This window comes from Etheostoma spectabile, chromosome 4 (assembly GCF_008692095.1).
Source record: "Etheostoma spectabile isolate EspeVRDwgs_2016 chromosome 4, UIUC_Espe_1.0, whole genome shotgun sequence".
In the NCBI taxonomy this organism is placed as follows: Eukaryota; Metazoa; Chordata; class Actinopteri; order Perciformes; family Percidae; genus Etheostoma; species Etheostoma spectabile.
This window is the reverse complement of record NC_045736.1, coordinates 20,824,795-20,843,896: the sequence shown is the minus strand read 5'-3', so window position 1 is coordinate 20,843,896 and position 19,102 is coordinate 20,824,795. Positions and strand designations below refer to the sequence as shown.

At 39.8% G+C, this 19,102-nt stretch overlaps 2 protein-coding genes across 11 annotated transcripts; one reads left to right on the top strand and one right to left on the bottom strand.

Moving 5' to 3' along the window:
• Positions 1 to 114: 114 nt before the first annotated feature.
• dnajc14 (DnaJ (Hsp40) homolog, subfamily C, member 14) lies at positions 115 to 7,921 on the bottom strand. Its single transcript, XM_032514592.1, has 7 exons — positions 7,791 to 7,921; positions 4,689 to 6,116; positions 4,453 to 4,559; positions 3,923 to 4,042; positions 3,615 to 3,775; positions 3,308 to 3,410; positions 115 to 2,616 (listed from the first exon to the last, which is right to left on the bottom strand). Exons 2-7 carry the CDS (start codon positions 5,898 to 5,900, stop codon positions 2,322 to 2,324), a joined length of 1,998 nt encoding a protein of 665 aa, XP_032370483.1. The 5' UTR covers positions 5,901 to 6,116; positions 7,791 to 7,921; the 3' UTR covers positions 115 to 2,321.
• On the top strand, positions 7,659 to 17,546 carry nab2 (NGFI-A binding protein 2 (EGR1 binding protein 2)). Of its 10 annotated transcripts, none has more exons than XM_032514603.1 (8): positions 7,659 to 7,739; positions 10,049 to 10,149; positions 10,414 to 11,351; positions 11,543 to 11,676; positions 12,745 to 12,796; positions 12,971 to 13,085; positions 13,217 to 13,402; positions 15,797 to 17,546. In XM_032514603.1, exons 3-8 carry the CDS (start codon positions 10,458 to 10,460, stop codon positions 15,892 to 15,894), a joined length of 1,479 nt encoding a protein of 492 aa, XP_032370494.1. In that variant the 5' UTR covers positions 7,659 to 7,739; positions 10,049 to 10,149; positions 10,414 to 10,457; the 3' UTR covers positions 15,895 to 17,546. The 10 variants fall into 10 exon arrangements, with proteins under 10 accessions (XP_032370494.1, XP_032370489.1, XP_032370491.1 ...); XM_032514598.1 differs by having other exon boundaries at positions 7,661 to 7,739; positions 10,049 to 10,158; positions 10,449 to 11,351; XM_032514599.1 differs by lacking the exon at positions 7,659 to 7,739 and adding an exon at positions 9,507 to 9,815 and having other exon boundaries at positions 10,449 to 11,351.
• Positions 17,547 to 19,102: the final 1,556 nt, after the last annotated feature.

The window sequence follows — 19,102 nt, the reverse complement described above, 5'->3', positions numbered from 1 at the left end:
AAAGGAAAAAAACAACAAAAAAACATTTTAAGGCCTCACAGTTCAGTCTGAACCTTCCTTTATACTATTAAATTATTTTTTCACCAGAATGAAAATAAATCCAGAATTATTTTCACATTTTGACTTTGTTTCATTTAAAAGGGCCTTTTTAGTTGACAACTCAAACCATTTCTGGGAAACTGGTCAAATGCATACATGAGAAAAGCAACATGAAACATAAAAAGAAACATGGCAAACTTAATGACTGGCTGCAATGAGCTCAAACATTTGCACCAAAGGTTCATCTTTTCAAGCTACCAGAAAAACTTGCATTATGAAGTACAATGCCAGAAGATAAATCTGATATTTGGGTTTTCCAAAGTGACGGACGTGGACTTAATTGTGTTTTGTTGTTTTCTTCACAATTTTTCTCACTCCTTTAACATTCAGTTTCTACCAAAAAATAATCTTAATTGCAAATGAGCTGTTAGCTGAGGGAGCTACACCTCCTACACAGCTGCAGGAGTCTGGTTAGACTAAATCACTGATGACTGTTCAAGATCCTTCTGATGTTGTTACAGTTGTGGGTGTGCAAATTAACACAAAAAACATTGAACATGGTACTTTTCATCAACTGCCAATATAAAAAAAAAATAGCCTTTATCAAATGCCTTATTACACATTGCCATTTCGCTACACTCTCACACTGTAAATGATACCAGCTGTTTTCTTAACTTACGAACATTAAATTATTTCTATGCAAGAACTACGTCAACAAACAAAAACCCAAATACAACCAATTATCATTTTTTCGGACCCCTTTATGTTGTTTAGTTACACAGGGGAATCTGTTGCTTAGCTTTAGAGTTTCTGTGACTGACATTTTGAAAGCTGAATCACAGCCAGGTGGAAGTATTAACCAGAAGAATTCACCAGTTTATATCTGCAAATAGTTAAGAGTCACATGACTCATTTCTTTAATTGGTGAGTCATGACAGATCCGTGATGTAGAAGACATGGCTTAACATGCTCCCAAACGTCTTTGTTGGCATAAAATGGTACTTAACAAGTGAGACCCTGATCCACACAGTGTTTAAATGTAGACGACTGGAACGTTCACTTTTCAGCAGCAGCATTAACGACTATGCAAATCAACTAAATGAAACTAACATATTTCAAACACATAAGGTTTTTTAGTCGGCAATGAACTAATTAAAGTAAAAATTTTGATTTAACAGCATTCAAGTTTTGTGCCAGTTGGGCTTGCTTTCGTATATGTAAATTATCAAACTTTATGATGTCAAATGACTGTTAAGCTTTGTGAATAAGTGTTTTAAATTGGTGTGGTTACAGAGTCAATCGACAGGGGGCGGTGTAGATCAGTTGTATGTGGACATCAAAACAGTTCCTCGCTGGCGAAGAAAAATATCCATATTTCAAAATGTCAACGTGTCACTTTTAAAGTTTGGAGAATTTATCAAAGCAGTTCAGCTACTTATTACAGAAACCTAACTGAACTAACTGTTAGATTTAAACCCCAATAATAACATCAATCTGGAGCTGAAACCAACAGCAGGCAGATTTAACAAGTTTGAAACCGTTCTCAGAACAAAAACACTCTTATTGTTTTCAATTATTCTGGTCCAGATTTTACATCATTATAACAGTAATAACTTTGAAAGGATTTGTTTAGTTTCTCTAACCACTGAAATTGAACCTTTAGTGCACTACTGCATACGTGTTGACAATTTCTTCTCTTTTTTCTGATTCCGTTTAGATGTGTTGGGTTTAAATGGTTTCAAATCATTCTTTAAATATGGCGAACGAGGTGCAGATCTAAAACGAGTAAACACTAACACAGTGAAGTCACCCAGATCATTATCTTCTTTGTGTTAATTATAGTGATCCTCTTACTTCAAGTGTCACTCTGTTCCAACTTGCCTTATAGAAAACATTAAAAACAAAAGTGTTAAAACTCAGGTGAATAAATCATGCTTTGCAGGATTTGGCAGGAAATTATGAAAGGAAAACATTTCATTACAGCATCCCAATAAGGATTTCAATGCCAAGGTTACAGTCGTCTTGAAGACCAACAAAACAATAAGGTGAAATGAGAGGTAAAGCACCATCACCTCTTCAACCCTCCTCCAATACTTGTTGAGTCAACAGGCTCCTCTTAATGAGCCAGTCTCTCTCACACCTCTGGCTCAGCTGACCTTAAACCACATGAATTATCTTGAGTTCAGATCTTGGCAGGCCGAAAGGGAGCCGAGAGACAAGCATGGCCATTATTTATTCTGTCCCTGTGTTGCTATGTTGATACACTGAGAGGTCAACGGACTTCACCTCTGGAAGGGTTTGCGGACCTTCTTCCTCCTTCTGGGGGGTTTGCCACTTTCAGCCCATGTCTCACTGGATTCTGGCCGCTGACCCCCGGGCATGTAGAAACCTGTCTGGCTCGGGGGAGGGGAGAATGGGGGCGCTCCAGCACCAGAGGGTTGCTGATGGGGGGGACCTGAGGGGAAGAATCCCCCATTGGCAGTCATGTCGTTAGGAGGTCCTCCCTTGAAGATGCGATTGAAGAAGTCCTGCAAATCTGCAGGGTTGGTCGGACTCGTGGCGTGCTCTGAGGGTGTCCTGAAAGTTTGAAAGTTCAGAGATCTTTTGAGCCTTAAGTGATTAAGTTATTATTAAGTTATTTTTGGCTTCTACAGATGGTCATGTGGCAACAGCATAAGCATAATAAATGATGTCTAATTGTAAAGAGCACTAGGGTTGGGATGATAATCTACATAAACTATATTGAAAATCCAAAGCGTATAGGTTTATTTTTCATTAACGTCAGTGTCACAACGATGCACCACACACACATTAGGATCAATCACAGTGTAAAGTGTTTTGTGAGCAGAGACAGAAAAACAAATGAAAGAAGATGGAAAAAATTAAGTTGTTATAGTTCCATGTTTTAATTAATTTGTCAAGTTGTATACGAGTTGTCTGGTTAAACTGTTAACTGTGTCCTATTCACGTTTTAGCAGTTGAGAAATCATATACGGCAACACTTTACATTGTCATAGCACCACATTTATAAAAGGACTCCTGAGTCTCCCACTGGTTCATATTTTCAAACAGCAGAACTACGGCAGATGTTCCAGATATGTAAATATCTGGAACATCTGGACATCTGGAAATCCAGATTTGTAACTTATGAAACTATCTACTAAAATCAGTGATGAGGCTAAATTGAGGCCTCAATAAAAGGAGGAGGAAGTAGTACATGATTTAGTGGCACGAAGCCAAAAACAAACAAACCCTTGAAGGGACGTACCTGTGTCGTGTGGAGTTGCTGTTGTTCTTTGAACCAAAAGAGATGTGATAGGGCACACGGTGCGTGTCAGGAGAAATGCCTATTCTTTGACAACCTGCCCACTCTGAAACATGACAGCATGACAACAGCTTACATATACAAATAAATACGGTTAAATTTTGCACTGAAGCTGTTCTATGACCTGCAAAGCCAAGCGCTGAGTGGACTGGATACTGGTAATATATGATCTCATGCAAACTACACCATGTATTACTGTTCAGCTACTGACGAGGGGAGCAGGTCATCTTCAGAAAAACCTGACATTCACCTGTAATGTCATACACTTTGCCATCCATACATGCAAAGTATGTGATCCGTAGACCCAACATGCTGGACTCGGCCCACAGGTCCCCCTCCTCAGCACTATGGCAGCGGTTACACTCAGCACAGAAGCGGGCCTCAGCAGGTTCACGATCCATCTCGAACCGCCTGCACAGACACAAAGGTCACAAAGGAAACACCAACTGTACTACTACATCAGACGTGATTCCGTTGTGTGTAATACATAATGTTTAACTCCAATCTGAGGAAATGTTTGACACGGATTGCGTTGATATTGGATGTGTAGCGACGTACTTGTGTTTGCCTTCACACTTGGTACACATCATGGTGTTCATGGCTTCCTTCAGGTCATCCTGCAGTTTAGTGAGAAACTCGTTCATGGACTTTGAGAGCTCGGTTGCTGCCATACGCTTCCTGCACGGGAAAGCAACAGACAGGTTGGTGATACGTAAACATAACAGGGCTAAGGAGTCAACCTCACTCTTAATCACTGTACAATTTAATTATTTCAGAGGAAAACACCGTTCATCTTAAAACTACAGACCTTGGATAGCTGCAGTCAATCACTATTTTTATATATAGACATTGTAGTAAACTTGAAAAGGACAATGACAAAAATTATCAATTCTACCAAACTGATGACAGAACTTTACAACTGCAGAAAAAAACAAATGATTATAATATTAATGTAACGGGAAAAAAAGATTATTTTTAAAAAAGGCCACAAAATAAATGTTTTTTTTAACATACTTCAAGTTGTTTTTAGTTTTATTTTGCTTGTGAATTATATGTCCTGTGAGAACTACTTTTTTCTGTGTACTCACAACTCATACTCTCGTCGTGTCTCTGGGTTACTGACAATATCCCAGGCAGCCCTCAGTACTTTGAACGCCTCTCCAGCTCGGGGGTGTTTATTTTTGTCTGGATGGACCTAAAGAAGAAGGGACAGAGGAAAAGGTTATATATGAGTAAAGGAGAAAAACTCTGCCTCCAGTACAATTTGTTAGTCATTAATGCAATAGCTGTATTTTTCACTCAGACACAGGCACTTCTCACACACCTGGACAGCCAGCTGTCTGTAGGCCTTCTTCAGTTCAGCCTCAGTAGCATGCACCTCCACACCCAGCACCGTAAAGGGGTCAAGCTCGTCCTCTGGTACCTCAGCCAAGGCCAGCAGTCTCTCCAGCTCCTGGCCTGGCTGGCTTCTCCCTGCCCTGCCGGGAGAGTCAGGGCTGGACGGGGGTACATGGTCATGCCTCCTAAACCTGGCTCGGATTGTCTCCAGCAGGGACAAAACCCTCTTCCAAAACCTTGACTCCTGAAAAGTTGTCCAATAGCGTTTTCCCTTCTCTCCGCCAAGGCGAACCAACGCACCCTTTGCCCACTGGGAACCGAGAATAACCAAAGCACAGAAAAGTCTCAAAAACGTTAAGGCAGCTGTCTTCACCCACTTTACTAACCGAACAATTTTATCCACCAGGTCTGTTCCTGCACATTTTGTCCATTTCAGAATCCGACTAGCATCCGCCTTCATTCCTGCTGTATCTGTGATCTTCACAAAGAGCTGCTGCCCAAAGTTGTAAAGTTTCACCCCTCCAGCCTCCACACCAACTCCACAATTGTGAGTTAATGTGACAATAATCTCAATCATCATGTGGACGCAGGAGATGCACCAGAAGCTCAGAGACTCTGACAGCATCTCCTTGAAAGCTAGGACAAGCTGGTTGCCTGTCCGCCTGCGGCCTCGGTTCTGCTGATGGTGGTGGTGGTTACGTCTACGGGTCTGCTTGTGCCGACCACCACTTGACATAACATTACCTTTTTGAATGGAGGAAAAAGCACTTTGACCGCTCTGCTCTGAAACCGACCCACTGCTCCTGAATCTGCATCTCCGCCCAGGTCCCACGTTCCTCCAACCAGACTCCCCATTCATGTGCTGCTCCTTTGCAGCTTCATCCTCTTCTTGATTTATAACATGCGAGTTCTCATGATCTGCAATGTCATCATGCTCAAACCCATCTGAAGCCTCCTCAGTATCCTCTTTGGCCTCTGTAGATCCACAATACTCTGCTTTGCCAACACCATAGGCTTGTGGAATGGCTGGATTTGGGGTGTCCTGAGATTTGTCTGTTTTGTCCTGCTCACATTCATCGTCAATGGGTCTGGCCTCCCACTGACTAGTCTGTGTCCCTAAGATGGAATCACCATCAGGGATGTCCTCATCGGTGTCAGTAACCCAATCCATTTCCTTCTGAGCTGCTTCTCTCTCCATGTTGTTTACAGCTGTTTGATTGAAGCGCTGAGAAATTGTAATCTCATGGGAAATTATATCCTAGATCCATAATCTGTGGCAACATTTTCCCCAGGCTCTCATTATAAAAGTGAGACTGGGGGCTCCTGGGGGTCAGTCTCAGGTCCACCATATCAACAGCCACTTCCAGGTGTCAAAAGGTTTTTACACACCTCACATCATGCATCAGGTTGTTATCTGAAAAGCAACAACACATAGAGTTCATCTTACACCCACATTGTGGATAAGCAGATTTAAGTGAGAAATATGCTTCTATTAGTAGTCATTTATATTAAAGATTTTAAACGCTCCCAAAACTAAAACAAAGGGGTGGCCACTATGATGATATATGTTTCAACCATTAATCAATCACTTTGCCGTATTGTTTAAACCACGGTAACTACACTTTTAACATCTCTGGGTGTATAAGACCATTGTGGAAGTCCGGGCTTTGCATCAATTTGATAAAGTCAATTTTTTTTTGATATTTCACAACAGACACTGAAATCTTGACTGTTTCTTAAATCATAAAAAAATATTTTTTACTGTAATACATATACTGTAATACAATATATATATATATATTGTATTGCAGTGCATATGAATCTGGCAATATGAAATTACACATACCACAATAAAAGATGTTACCCATACTGCACACCATATAGAGCAGCAGAGCTGAAACAATTAATCACCTAATGAATGGTTGATCAAATGAAAATGAATAGCCAAAAATAATAAATGTAATTAATTCTTTAAGTTACTTTTCAAACAAAAAACATTTGAAAAAAATGTCAAACATTCCCTGGTTCCCTGTTTTATCTCATCGTGTAACTACTAAATATCTTTGGGCTTTAACTGCTGGTCAAACAAAACAAGACAGAGACGTCACCTTGTGCTCTGGTCAACTGTGACATGCATTTTCACTATCTTCTGACCTGCTACAGGCTTAACATTTAAAAAAGCAAACTGACAGATAAAACGCTCACAGAAATAAGTCAGTGATTTGTTTTTTACCTTACACCTGCTGCAACCAGTATGAAGGGGAGATAATGTGGAGTTAAATGTTTTGCGACGACCACATATGTCACCATGACTTATAACAACACGGTTTTGGAGAAGCTTTTCCTGAACAAATAAACTAAAAACGAATGAGTCATGTAGCCAACTTTCTCAACGTTACACGTGACATTAATGTAGCTACTTGTTAAGTGAACATAGCTATATCAAGAAACTCAAACTTGATTTACACGTATAATAGTGCAACACAGATTACAGTCAGTTAACTAACTTTATACTAATTATGTTGTTTGCTAATTAAGTCAAAGAGGAACACGGTGTTTCTAGAAACTAGCTAGCTGCACGAACAAACGTTTGGCACCGATAAAAAATCAAACAGCTGGGCTATTATAAACCGGTCAATCTTGTCTGACAGACTCTTTTAATATTAATTAAACTTCGATAACATCATGACCAAATATTTTAAAGGCGGCTAACGTTAGCAGACAGCCAGTGTTAGCATAGAAGAAGCAGCCAGCCAACAAGAAGACAGACAGACCAACTGGGGCTAAAATTAGCTTGCCTCTGGCTGGCTAACCTGACAACATTTCGACTAAATAAGGTCTCCAAGGAAGATTAAACGACAGCACAGCAGCAAACCGTTATTAACGTCTTAAGCTAGCTAACTAACAGCCCACCGAGCAGCTAACGATAATAACTGTTGGCTAATAACAGCAGCAAGCTGGACTCGCTAATACGGTTTCCCTTCCTGTGGGCTTTGACGAGAAAGCTAAGGCATGTTTTGGACACCGGACGAGCCCAGTAAGAATGCAAATCATTTTTGCATTAAAACAAACTAGATGTCATATATACCTCTCATTTAATTGTGTAACCTTGTTTGTTAACAGACAGCCAAGTGTCCGTGTTGTTTTTTTTAAGCCACTTCTTCTTCTCCTGCTCCTTTTCCTACTTACTTCCCGTTTCTTCTTCCTCCTCCCCCTTTTTCTTCTTCGGCATTGTTTTCTGACTGTTGGCAAACAACTCAGATGACCACTACTGCCATCCATCATTTGTTGGTGTAGCTGACAATTAAAAATAAACCTTTAATTTATTTTAATATATTTTCCTTGATAAAAAGTAGTGAAGTATTATCTTGGTTCACTCTATCCATCCTGTTAAATAACATATACCGTTTACCACAGCCCTTTACCCTTTTAATATATTGTAAAAAAAAAATAAAAATAATAATAATAATAATAATAATAATTCCCCTCAGGATGCTTCAGTAGGCTAATACCCATACGCAACATTACCAAAAGCATTTTGGCAAGCCTATCAATTCTGTTTGGTGGCAAGGTCCATTAGTTTAACTTAAGGAACATTTTTAATTCTACAAATTATATTTAAATAACATTTAAGACATTAGTGTGCTTCCAACTTTGTGACAACTGGTTGAGGAAGGCCTTTGCTTGTTTTCACATGATAATGTCCCAATGTGCAATGTGAGGACCATTAAAAATGGCAGAGAAATCACTTTCCCAATCTTACTTTTTCCAGGACCTTTGTAAAAGTTAAACCCTTCCTTTCGTCCAACGATTGGAAAACGCCATGCTCACCTGCCTCTATATTGACCAATTTGTGTAGAAATCAGTGAGGTTTTCACAAACAAACATATAGATCAAACATTACACCAGTTTTTGTTCAACTCCATTGCCCAATGTCAATTATACTCACTGAACCCAATGCAACCTTTTGGAAGGCAAAGACTACGACATTTTCTCCAGTTGATTTAGTTGACTTCCAACTCATTTTACAGTTATTGAAACTGGACACCTGGCAACCCTGAAACTGCAAGTGAAGAACATGTGTCCAATTAATATCCTACTCCACATTTGGTCACTGTGTGTGTTGTGGCACTTTAGGCAAATATCATGATGATAATGAGCCCTGCTGTAAACCCATGGGAATATCATGTAGCAAATACATGAATTAAAGGTCCAGGATGATGGGATTCCGGTATTTGCAGTGCAGTAGGCCCTAGGGCGTAACAGGGGGGACATGCCCACTATTATTTTCTGGAGTGATCTATAATTACGAGCAACCTGATTATTTCATGGATTTTGTATCATCATAATTCCCACATTTATGTAGAAATGCAGGAAATTGGATTAAAAAAGAAAACATTTTTGGGACTTTTTTAACCAAAGTTACTCCCCAGTAGGCTTATTGGGCAATGGCTATGCTTACATAAAACACTTTGAAACAGTAATGTTTGCAGATGGTGATCCTGAATGGCTATGGGCATAAACTTAGAGCTATTAAACAGCACGTGAGATTCATCGATATTGTTGGTGAAAGGCTATTTGGGAGAATTAGGCCGTAGCCTATATATTTACAAAGAAATACGAGCATTAAAACAAAAAGTAGTGGAGGGAGCAAATGCGTTTCAACTGTAGCCTACTTTCTTAATAATTAACAACCACCCACCTCCTATAAGAACTGCCCAGTAAAAATCCACATCTGTCACATCTGTTTAGGCTATAGTTTTCTTGACCACTGGTTGTTTAGGGGTCTTTCACATTGCGAAACTTAAGGGAACCCCCACCTGGCTTCTGCGTAAAAAACAAATATTGAAGACGCAGAGGGTTAATTTCAAGCTCCCACCACCACCACCCACATCTCCAATTTGAAAGCCGCCTCTCTACCGGGAGAGGAAGACTCTTTTTCGGTCAGATGGCGTGCTGCAGTCCGCCCCCGTCATTCTCCAGCCCACACAGACAGGGCAGCCAGCAACCAATACGCTGCGCCGGAGGAAGATTTCTGCCAGAGATTTCAGACGAGGTACGATACTCAAAGGGGATTTACTACGCCAATCCGGGAAAGCTTTCGGCGATATAGGTAACAGGGTAAGCAACGAATAGGATAACGACTGCGATGTGTATCTGAGGAAGGAGTTTTCTGCGAACATCTGGCTCACGGATAGACTAGCCTAGGCTAATTAATTGCCTCCAGTTGGTGGTTTTATTTTAGCAGGAGCCAATCCAAGTGTTTCTACTTTAGTCTGATCGTCTGACATGTAACGTGATTTTGTTTAATTGATCAACCGAAATGTGTTTGTATTTCTTTATCAGTTTCACTGCGGGAGTAGCCTACCGACCTGTGACATCGGTGGTTTGGAGACACACCTTACTATTTTCCCGTTTCTGCACATTAGTCTACCTGACTAAAGGAGGTAAGAGAGGTTCATGTGTACTTCACCATCAGTCATAAGCGCTACAAGGTCAAAATAGTTATGCATATGGAGGAAACTATTCATTTCCGAAGCATGAAAAGTTCCTATATTTATCTTTTTTGTATTAATGTTTCATGAAGATAAAAGAGTGTGGAACAGGTAGCCTACTAAATAGAGTCCAAATGACATTAACAATAAATAAGCCTAATTTAATAATAATAAAAAACATAATAAAAAACTTGTACAGGATTTCTCCACCTACAGGTTCATGTCTTTCCTTTCTCCTAAACTTTCCACAGCTGTGTGCCATGTCTCTGCCACGCACACTTGGGGAGCTGCAGCTCTATCGGGTGCTGCAGAGGGCCAACCTGCTGGCCTATTATGAAACCTTCATCCAGCAGGGTGGTGACGATGTGCAGCAGCTCTGTGAGGCAGCCGAGGAGGAGTTTCTGGAGATCATGGCTCTAGTTGGCATGGCCACCAAGCCACTGCATGTGCGTAGGCTCCAGAAAGCTCTCCGAGACTGGGCAGCAAACCCTGCCCTTTTCAGCCAGCCTGTCTCTAACGTTCCTCTCGGGGGCATCCCACTGTTCAAAGTGGAGGGGACTGGCACTGGTGGATCAGCAGGCGGGCCCAGGAAGTCTTTGAGCAACGGGCAGCCGGAGTCACCGTGCGAAAGGGAAGATCGGGCGTGTCTTACTCCAATGCACAGTGGGAGTCCAAGAAGCCCTTGCTCCCAGGCCTCCCCACAGCCACCAGACACACACTACAGGGAAAAACTGTCCCCCATGGACCCACACTGGCTCAGCCCAGAGCCTGATGGGGCATCTGGAATAGACGAGGAGCCCCCGAGCCCACCTCTGCTGTCACCATGTCCGCCAGGTCCCTCCACATCTCCTAGCCCCTCTGTTTCTCTTGCCTCGTCGGCCCTGTCAGCCTGGCCCGGAGGACAGCTGGATGGGGAGACCGCAAGGGCTGTGGTGGAGAGTGTGGAGAGGCTCCTCAGGACCCTGCCCAGGTCGGATCCTACAGAGTGGAAAACTCTGCTTAGGATGAACAAGAAGATGGCAAAGACTGTGGGACACATCTTCAAAATGGGGTCCCAAGATGTAAGCAAAGAAGAAGAAATCCGAAAGTACAGTCTTATCTATGGACGCTTTGACTCCAAGAGGAGAGAGGGGAAGCAGCTCACACATCATGAGGTAAAAGCACCAAAGACAAGAGCAATGAGGAAGTTTTGAATGTATCACATCATGTTTCATACAATAGTCTGTTGCTAAAGTTCACATTGCAATCCAGAGGGCAGCTGTAAGATGTAAAAAGTGATTATGTTATTGTCTGCATGATATTTTCAGTGGTTGTCCCTTCTTCACTTAGTGCTTTTCCTCCTCAGTTGATCATCAATGAAGCTGCAGCCCAGTTCTGTATGCGCGACAATGCCCTTTTGCTGAGACGGGTGGAGCTCTTTTCTTTGGCTCGGCAGGTGGCGAGAAAATGTGCCTACACCTCCACACTAAAGCATGCAAGGTATGGGGCGCTGCCTATGAAGAAGAGCAATCTGTTAGCCAGCAACCAGTCAACAACACACCTGACACCTGCAGTGGCTTGATTGCTTCTCTATCTTGACAAACATCTGTTAGAAAATCAAGAAAATAATTTAAATTTAAGTCCAGCCCCATGCACAGCAACACGACAATTCCTAAAATACATTCAAGGTAGAGTAGCATCACATGTGAAATAAATACAATTACTAGCTGGACAAAAACACTTATGATTCGTCTTCCCACCAGAACATCCATTTTCTCAATGAACCTGGTTCAGACCACAGTTGGAATTAAACTTCAACCTCTGCAGTGTTAGTATAATGAGCTTACTTTGAAGCCACACAGGAATACATGAATCCTGTCTATGTTTGTTAACTTGCACAAAACAGTAATATAATCTCAAAGCTATGAAAGTAAATACCAGCAGGTTTTTTTTTAATCAGTTTTTCCTCATAATGACTTAATGGCAGAACGTTAAAACAAAGCACTAATGAAATTATTATAACATATTAGATTTAGTGTGTGAAATGGCCTTTTTAACAGCGTCTTAATTCCAGATATTATTTAATTTGTATATATTTCTTTTGTCAAACAATAAAGTCCAAATACACAAGTTCTATGACAAACGTTCCCCTTGTGTTCATTACCACATGGCATTCAAATATTTACAACATACATCCCAAAATATATTTGCATACACATGATTCAGATAAATACATAGTTTATTGGAAAAGTGCAATTAAACTTATGCTCCAGGTCATTTCATAAGTTGAATTATTAACTTGTATTCGGTGTGACTTTTTGTCTCTTGCTGTATCTTATGGCCTTAAAAACACTAGGCTTAATTTGACAAAAGAAGGTCTTGAATAATTTTTAGCTTTTCTTTTAAACCTTCAAATTAATATACTAAGAAAGACATTGCCATTGAAAGCTCTCCAAAAATGACTCTAAAGTGGACCTTAAGTCAAGATTTATTATTGTCAAATTACTTGTTCCCGAGGTCAAGAACAAATTTTAATGTTCAATTGGCTCGACTGTTTTCCTCCTGCAGGACAAATACTGACGAGAATAGTGTACTGTGCCAGAAGAGAGCGAGACATGAGGTGAGTTTTTTTAGAGGAGCGCTGCTGCCAGTAAACAATATTCAGTGTGACTTATTATAGATGAATGCGTAATTCTAATACGCAACGTTGTGTGTAAACGTAGCCAAAGTTCAGGTCACTTATCAGTAGTTTAAAGTGGGCCATTAGCACTAAATTAACAGTAATACGTTTAAGGTCATCATGCCTGAGAGTGTGCCATCATTTCTCGGAGTGGAAGGCTCAGAGGGTTTGACGCAGAGGGCAGATGATGACAGCTTATCTGCAGAAAGCCTCGACAGTGTATCGCATGGTAAAGGTTTTTTATTTTATTTTAATCTGACCTGTGAACTGGTCTTCAGATGATTTCTACTCCAGACATTCGGTCTGTTTCTATAAGAATTTAGCAACAACATTTACACTCAAATCTGTCTGTCCTGTTAGATATTGGATCACAGTGCAACCAGTCTCCATCCCCCCGTCCCCACACCGACACGTCCAACCCTGCCAACTGGAGTCGCCATCTCATACAGCAAACACTAATGGATGAAGGGCTGCGATTGGCTCGGATGGTGTCACATGATCGGGCTGGCAAGATCAGCCTAGGGTCAGAACAAAATCACTCTACAGGTGACTTTTCCAATAATGACTTAAAAATATGTGCTTAATAATGAACACAGAATAAAAGTCTATTATGCAATGTTGTCCAACTCTGTTCAGGTAAAGGAAGAGTTTGACATTTTGGAAATGCGCTTCATCACTTTCTGTCAGAGAGTTTGTTGAGAAGATTGATACTGCTTTGATATTTGAGCGGTAAATATCAGGCTACATTTGCTTGGCTTAGTTTAGTACAAATACTGGATTCACAAATTAACACGCAATACCTTGTTTCTTTAATGTGTGCAAAAACCAAATTGTAATACATTGCAATTTGCCATTTTACCGGGGTTTATGTGCTGAGTTATTTCTAAGATGGAAGCAGTTTTTTACTCTCATTTCTGTAGAGAATAAATAACCAACATAGATGTTGTTACCCTTGGGCAGAGCTAGGCCAGCTGTTTCCCCATTTCCAATTTTTATGCTAAGCCAAGCTAAGCAGCTGGTTGTGTGGCAAATTAAAAGTACAGCCTTTAATTTTCAGCAGGAAAGCAATAAACTGCAACGCAATCAAGCTTATTCTCCAAATATCAATCTATTTCTTGAAGTTGGAATTTGAGAGGGAAATCAAAGAGAGCAAGTTGATGTTGGGGTTCAATTGGAAATGACAGCCACAGCTTTCCTAACCTTTTCCAACAATGAATATTTTATAGCTCTACAGCTTGAACTGTAGTGAGTCACAATCTCTCTGAGGTGACGCCTCCCACCATGCACAGCTGAACTTCACCAGACTGTAAATCAGAGGGGATGGAAGTTAGAAGGGGAAACAGAAGGAGGTGTAGAGCGATATATATATATATAAATATAAAGAGTGAGAGAAGGAGGGTAGAGAGAGGAAGAGGGGGGGGTGTTACACTGTTGTAGCACTTCTTTAATAACCTGTTACTGTAGCTTTTTCTCTGATGCATCACAGCTTCTCACAGGAAAGAAAAAAAGCAACTGATCTGGGCAAGTTAGTCGTTCTGGGCTGTGATAGCCTATCAAAGAGATGAAGCAAGGAGAAGTAAGCCAGCAAAGACATGAGGGGGCGGGGAGGGAGGGAAGGGGGGGGGGATAGGAAGTACTCTGTGGGCGGTAGAATCGGACCCCCTCTCTCAGCAGTGACTGACGTCAGAGTGTGTTAGGTGCGTGGGCTGAAGGGCGGGATGGATGGGGCGTGGGGGCGAAGTAGTGGGAGGTAATTGGAGGGGCGTTGCATTGACTCACCAAGCGACAGTGTGTAAAAATAAAACCTGTGGGCAGGGAAATGGCACAGTCTTTTTTATACATCTTCTACTTCTACCAAAAGGACTGCGGAAATAACAAAAAATGACATATGTTTCATCTCTGACGTCGATCTCTCTCACTCTGTCTTGTTTTTTTGTCTTCTCACTCATCCAAGTTTCCTTTGTCTGTTTCTCTCATTAATCAAAACTTCCTTGCACTTCCTCTCAATGTCACTGTTTTCTTCCATAACTCATCTTCCGTCGTATCGTCTTTTTAAGATTTACATCGTGAATTCAAATCAAACCCATGTATTTTTTGACTGATGTTATATCGAATGTGCTATTCAATTTGTATTATCACAAATTAAATCATTCATACTTATTATATTACTGCTTGCAGTTAAATCACATGGACACAGAGGGTTTCTTATTAAGCAGATCCATAAATGAATATTCACTGACTTGGGAAACACTTTTTGTACTATTTACATTCTCACCTTCTCTTGGAAGCTAATGAATGCACATCGCAGTTAATTGTTTCAATATGAATACACAATGAACAGCAACTTTTGTTTGCTTTATTTATGTGTCTTGTTCACTTGATTTGTTGACTGCATCACTACAGTATCACCAGCCCAAAACTAATTAAACTTGTACTACTGGAGACTTTGTTATTCAGCAGCTTGGGTTTGTCATACAAACCATGATGACTTCACTGCAAGTGGGAGAATTTCTCGCTGAATTCCCCAAACTAGTATTCAAAGGTCTCAAAACACTGGTTGCATCTTGATTACTGTGACTCCTAACTTATATTTATCCTTTGCCTCAGTAATATAATAACTGGCTGTTCAGTCATTGTAAAACTATATGCTGTTCATCTTGCAAAAGCGTTATGCAAAGTGTTAGCCAAAAACATAAAGCTAGACGTATTTTATTTCCTTTTATATTCCCAGTTGATTAACACAGCACAGAGTAGATTTACAGTAGATGTTACAGACTAAGTAAATACATTCATGGCCTAAATACCACTTTGCTTCAGTCTGGAATTGCTGTTAGTGCTCTTTATACACTTTACGTTTTTTTCTCTAGCATTTGTTCTTTGAGTAACTCCTAGGGGAATTTTCATATCAGGTCTTATCTTAAACTTTATATCTTTCCACAGACCACGACAGTAAAGTTGAGAGGCGGAGCTCGATAACAGTGTGCAGGAGCAGCAGCCCTTGCATCACCAAAGACGACTCTAATCATCGAGGGAAATGAAAACGCTCAGCTTTTGTCAGGCAACCTGTCCTCCGGCCTGCCACTAAACTTCACTTAGAGTCTGCAATACTGACACTGACTGATCTGATGAAGAGAAGACTCTTATCGACTTCAAAATCAATACAGTAATTATCTGAATTTACCAGCAACTGACATCGTAAACCTGCAGTGACATCTGACCACTAACATTGTTGATCAAAAATGTTTTGAATTCAAATTCAGTGAATGTGTAGAAGAGACACTTTTTTTTTTTAAATACATGGACTACATGTCCTGCTGATTTTAGCTGATAGTGGAAAATGTACTGATTTTATCAGGACAAACCTGACTTTGTTAAATTAAGTCTACAGTGTATTGTGAGAAGTGCCATGTGATGAGAGTGCCACCTGTTTTAGAAGAAATGAGCTTGACACAGCAGGGGGCACTGCAACTTTGGAAATTGTCTCTCTAAACTTACTCCAGTATCATACTGAAATTTGGTTTCAATAGGAAGACTTTTATCTACATTTTCAGAAAGTTACAACCTAAAAATGATAACATTCTCAGCAGCTCCTCACAATCAGAAAAAAAATGATGATTTAAAGATAAATAAAGTCCATGTAGATGGATTAGTAAAAACAAAACAAAAAAGAAGCAGGTGTGGCACATTATTCTAGATTTCCCAGAGCGTAAAGACAAAACGGCGTGAGGCTCAGAGACTTTTTGTCTTTTGCTGCATCATCTAATCCCACATGAAATCTTAACAGGTCTCGTTAAGTTTATGAGATATAGAGCCACAGGTCTTCATCATCCCCTCCCTCACACCTTTCTGTATATTTTGCACAAGCAGCTGATGTGGTGTTTAGTAAAAAAAAAAAAAGATACATCAGGCTTTTCATTTTCTTAAATTATGTGCAGAATGTACTGAGAACCCCTTGTCTAAACATGATATTAAGAACACCAATGCTTTTTGATTTCCAGTCCACCGTTAACTTTTCAGTTGCCACTCTCTACACATCAGGTTTTCAGCGTCAACTATAGGGTCTTGCGCCAGGGCTCTTCCGCAGGGAGGATGCTTGCCATCATCAGCTGCTCTTCCCTCTCATCTCAAGACTGCATTCAAAACTATATACGTTTAAAAAACATTTATCACAGAACTTTTAGAAAATGTGGAGATAAGTGTCGATTTTTCAATGCGATTCTATTTAGGCGTAGCGAAAAGATATGGCAGCGTGTTTTCGGGATGATTTCTGTAGTCCTAATTAGGTGAACCTTGTGTCAGTTTCCCTCTTCTGTCTTTTGAGACTTATAGTAAATTAGGGTGACTACTCTTACTATTACTGTACTTTCTATGCTTTAGAAAAAGAAAAAAAACATGCAGAGGTTTACAGAAATAAGTCTCATGGTGCTTGACTCTTGATACAGCAGCTCCTACAAATCAGTCTATATGACCCTGTTTAAAATTGTTAAAATGTTTTCAGACTTCACGTGACAACAAGGCTCATGTTAAAAATGCATTTTTGTATACTTAACCAGAGTATGTCAGTGAGGTAGCTTGCTGTGCATCAGTTACACCTGCCTGTCTCTTGAGCATTAGTAACCTCAGTTTATTATGTTGCAAAACAGATTATTTATTTTGTTACATCTCAATAAATGTTATTTTATTGCCTAAAGCCATAGTGTGTTGCATTTTTTTTCTTGGCAGTTCTGTCGTCTTGTTTGTTGCATTGACGCTCTGCATGACTCACCTGTACCAGTAATATTATCAGTGCTCATCCACAAACACAAACACATACACACCCTCCCTCAATTTTCAGACAGAAAAATAGATGAAAATAAGTTATTAATAATAATTTAGTTTATATCACTGTTACCGTATACACTTACTGTATCTGTAACACAAAATCATAAAGGTTTACATACAATGTGTTGCACTGATCATTAAAATGAATCTTTGCTACTGATCGGTCGATAACCCACTTTGATTATATTGATATTTCCAGACTGAAAAATTTCAACAATTATTTAATAGATTGCCATGAAATTGTATAAACATTCATGATCCTCATAGGACGATTCTGTCTCTGGTGATCCACTGACTTTTCCTTTAGCAGGAGGTTGACTTTTCTGTTTTTTTATTCAAATATTTCAAACAACTTCAGGATGGACTGCCATGAAATTAGCTACATTCATGGTTTCCAGAGGAACATTTTTGAAAAAGATAGATCTCCTGACTTTTAATCTAGTGCCACAATCAGGTCAAAATGTCTGATTATCCAATGCTTTGGTTTATGGCCAAATATCTGCAAACCTAATGAGATTCCCATCAGCCTCAGCTACATTTTGTGTTTATTGCTAATTAGCAACTATGACAATGCCATCACGCAAATGTCAATGTGGAAGCAGATAAAGAGAGCCATCATCATCCTCAACTGTCAGCACTAGTAATTAGGGAGTTAAACCTTTCTATTATTATGCTCATTCCTTGGTAACACGGAGCTGAACAGCAGAAACCTCATCAGTTTAATGCTTGACAGCAAACGTTTAAAAACCGGCAGGAAGACTATAAATAAAATTAGTCTATTTATCTGCATTGATTGATTTATGATTTTTTTTCAGGATCATCTAGATTAGCATTACATTTCTCCATGACATTCAAATGTGGGCAATGTTTATTAGTTTTTTTTTAGTGTCTGCAAAGTCTGTTTGACTGTGCAAATACCAAAAAGCTTGTAAGGAAAGGTTTTCAATAATTAAGTGACTTTTAATTAATCAATATTGTTTTTGTTTTGCTTATCCAAGCTTGTCATAGTTAAAGCAGACCTGATAAGTAACTTTGGTTATAGTAAAATGCAGAGATCCTCCAAGAGCCATACATCCATGATCTGAATATTTTATGTATATACATTCATTCGGAAATAGCTATTTCTGTCTCTAAAACCATGCAAGGTAAACAAAGTTAAGGTTACACAAAGTTGCGATATTCATTGGGTGTGAATATTGTGAATACTGAACCCATGAATACTTTCATTCATTTAATAATAGTTAACAAAAGCAAGGTGAGGTGTTTTTCAAACACGCCATTTACATTCATTTACACAATATTTTGTCTCACTGTCCATTACTGCCATTTTTTGCCATCTTAATAACACATAAAGCAAAATGACTTTGCTGCCCCAAATAAACACTTTTGGTTATTTGTTTTTGTCCAGGAATGACAATTACATTG

Bases quoted from the DNA above. Each gene is read 5' to 3' on its own strand.
- dnajc14 (XM_032514592.1), bottom strand. From the start codon at position 5,900: ATGGAGAGAGAAGCAGCTCAGAAGGAAATGGATTGGGTTACTGACACC. The intron at 4,043-4,452 runs GTGAGTACACAG...TTTCCCGTGCAG, and splicing joins ACACGACGAGAGTATGAGTT to GAAGCGTATGGCAGCAACCG. The intron at 3,776-3,922 runs GTACGTCGCTAC...GTGTCTGTGCAG, and splicing joins AAGTGTGAAGGCAAACACAA to GCGGTTCGAGATGGATCGTG.
- nab2 (XM_032514594.1), top strand. From the start codon at position 10,026: ATGTGTTTGTATTTCTTTATCAGTTTCACTGCGGGAGTAGCCTACCGA. The intron at 11,352-11,542 runs GTAAAAGCACCA...TTTCCTCCTCAG, and splicing joins AGCAGCTCACACATCATGAG to TTGATCATCAATGAAGCTGC. The intron at 11,677-12,744 runs GTATGGGGCGCT...TTCCTCCTGCAG, and splicing joins TCCACACTAAAGCATGCAAG to GACAAATACTGACGAGAATA.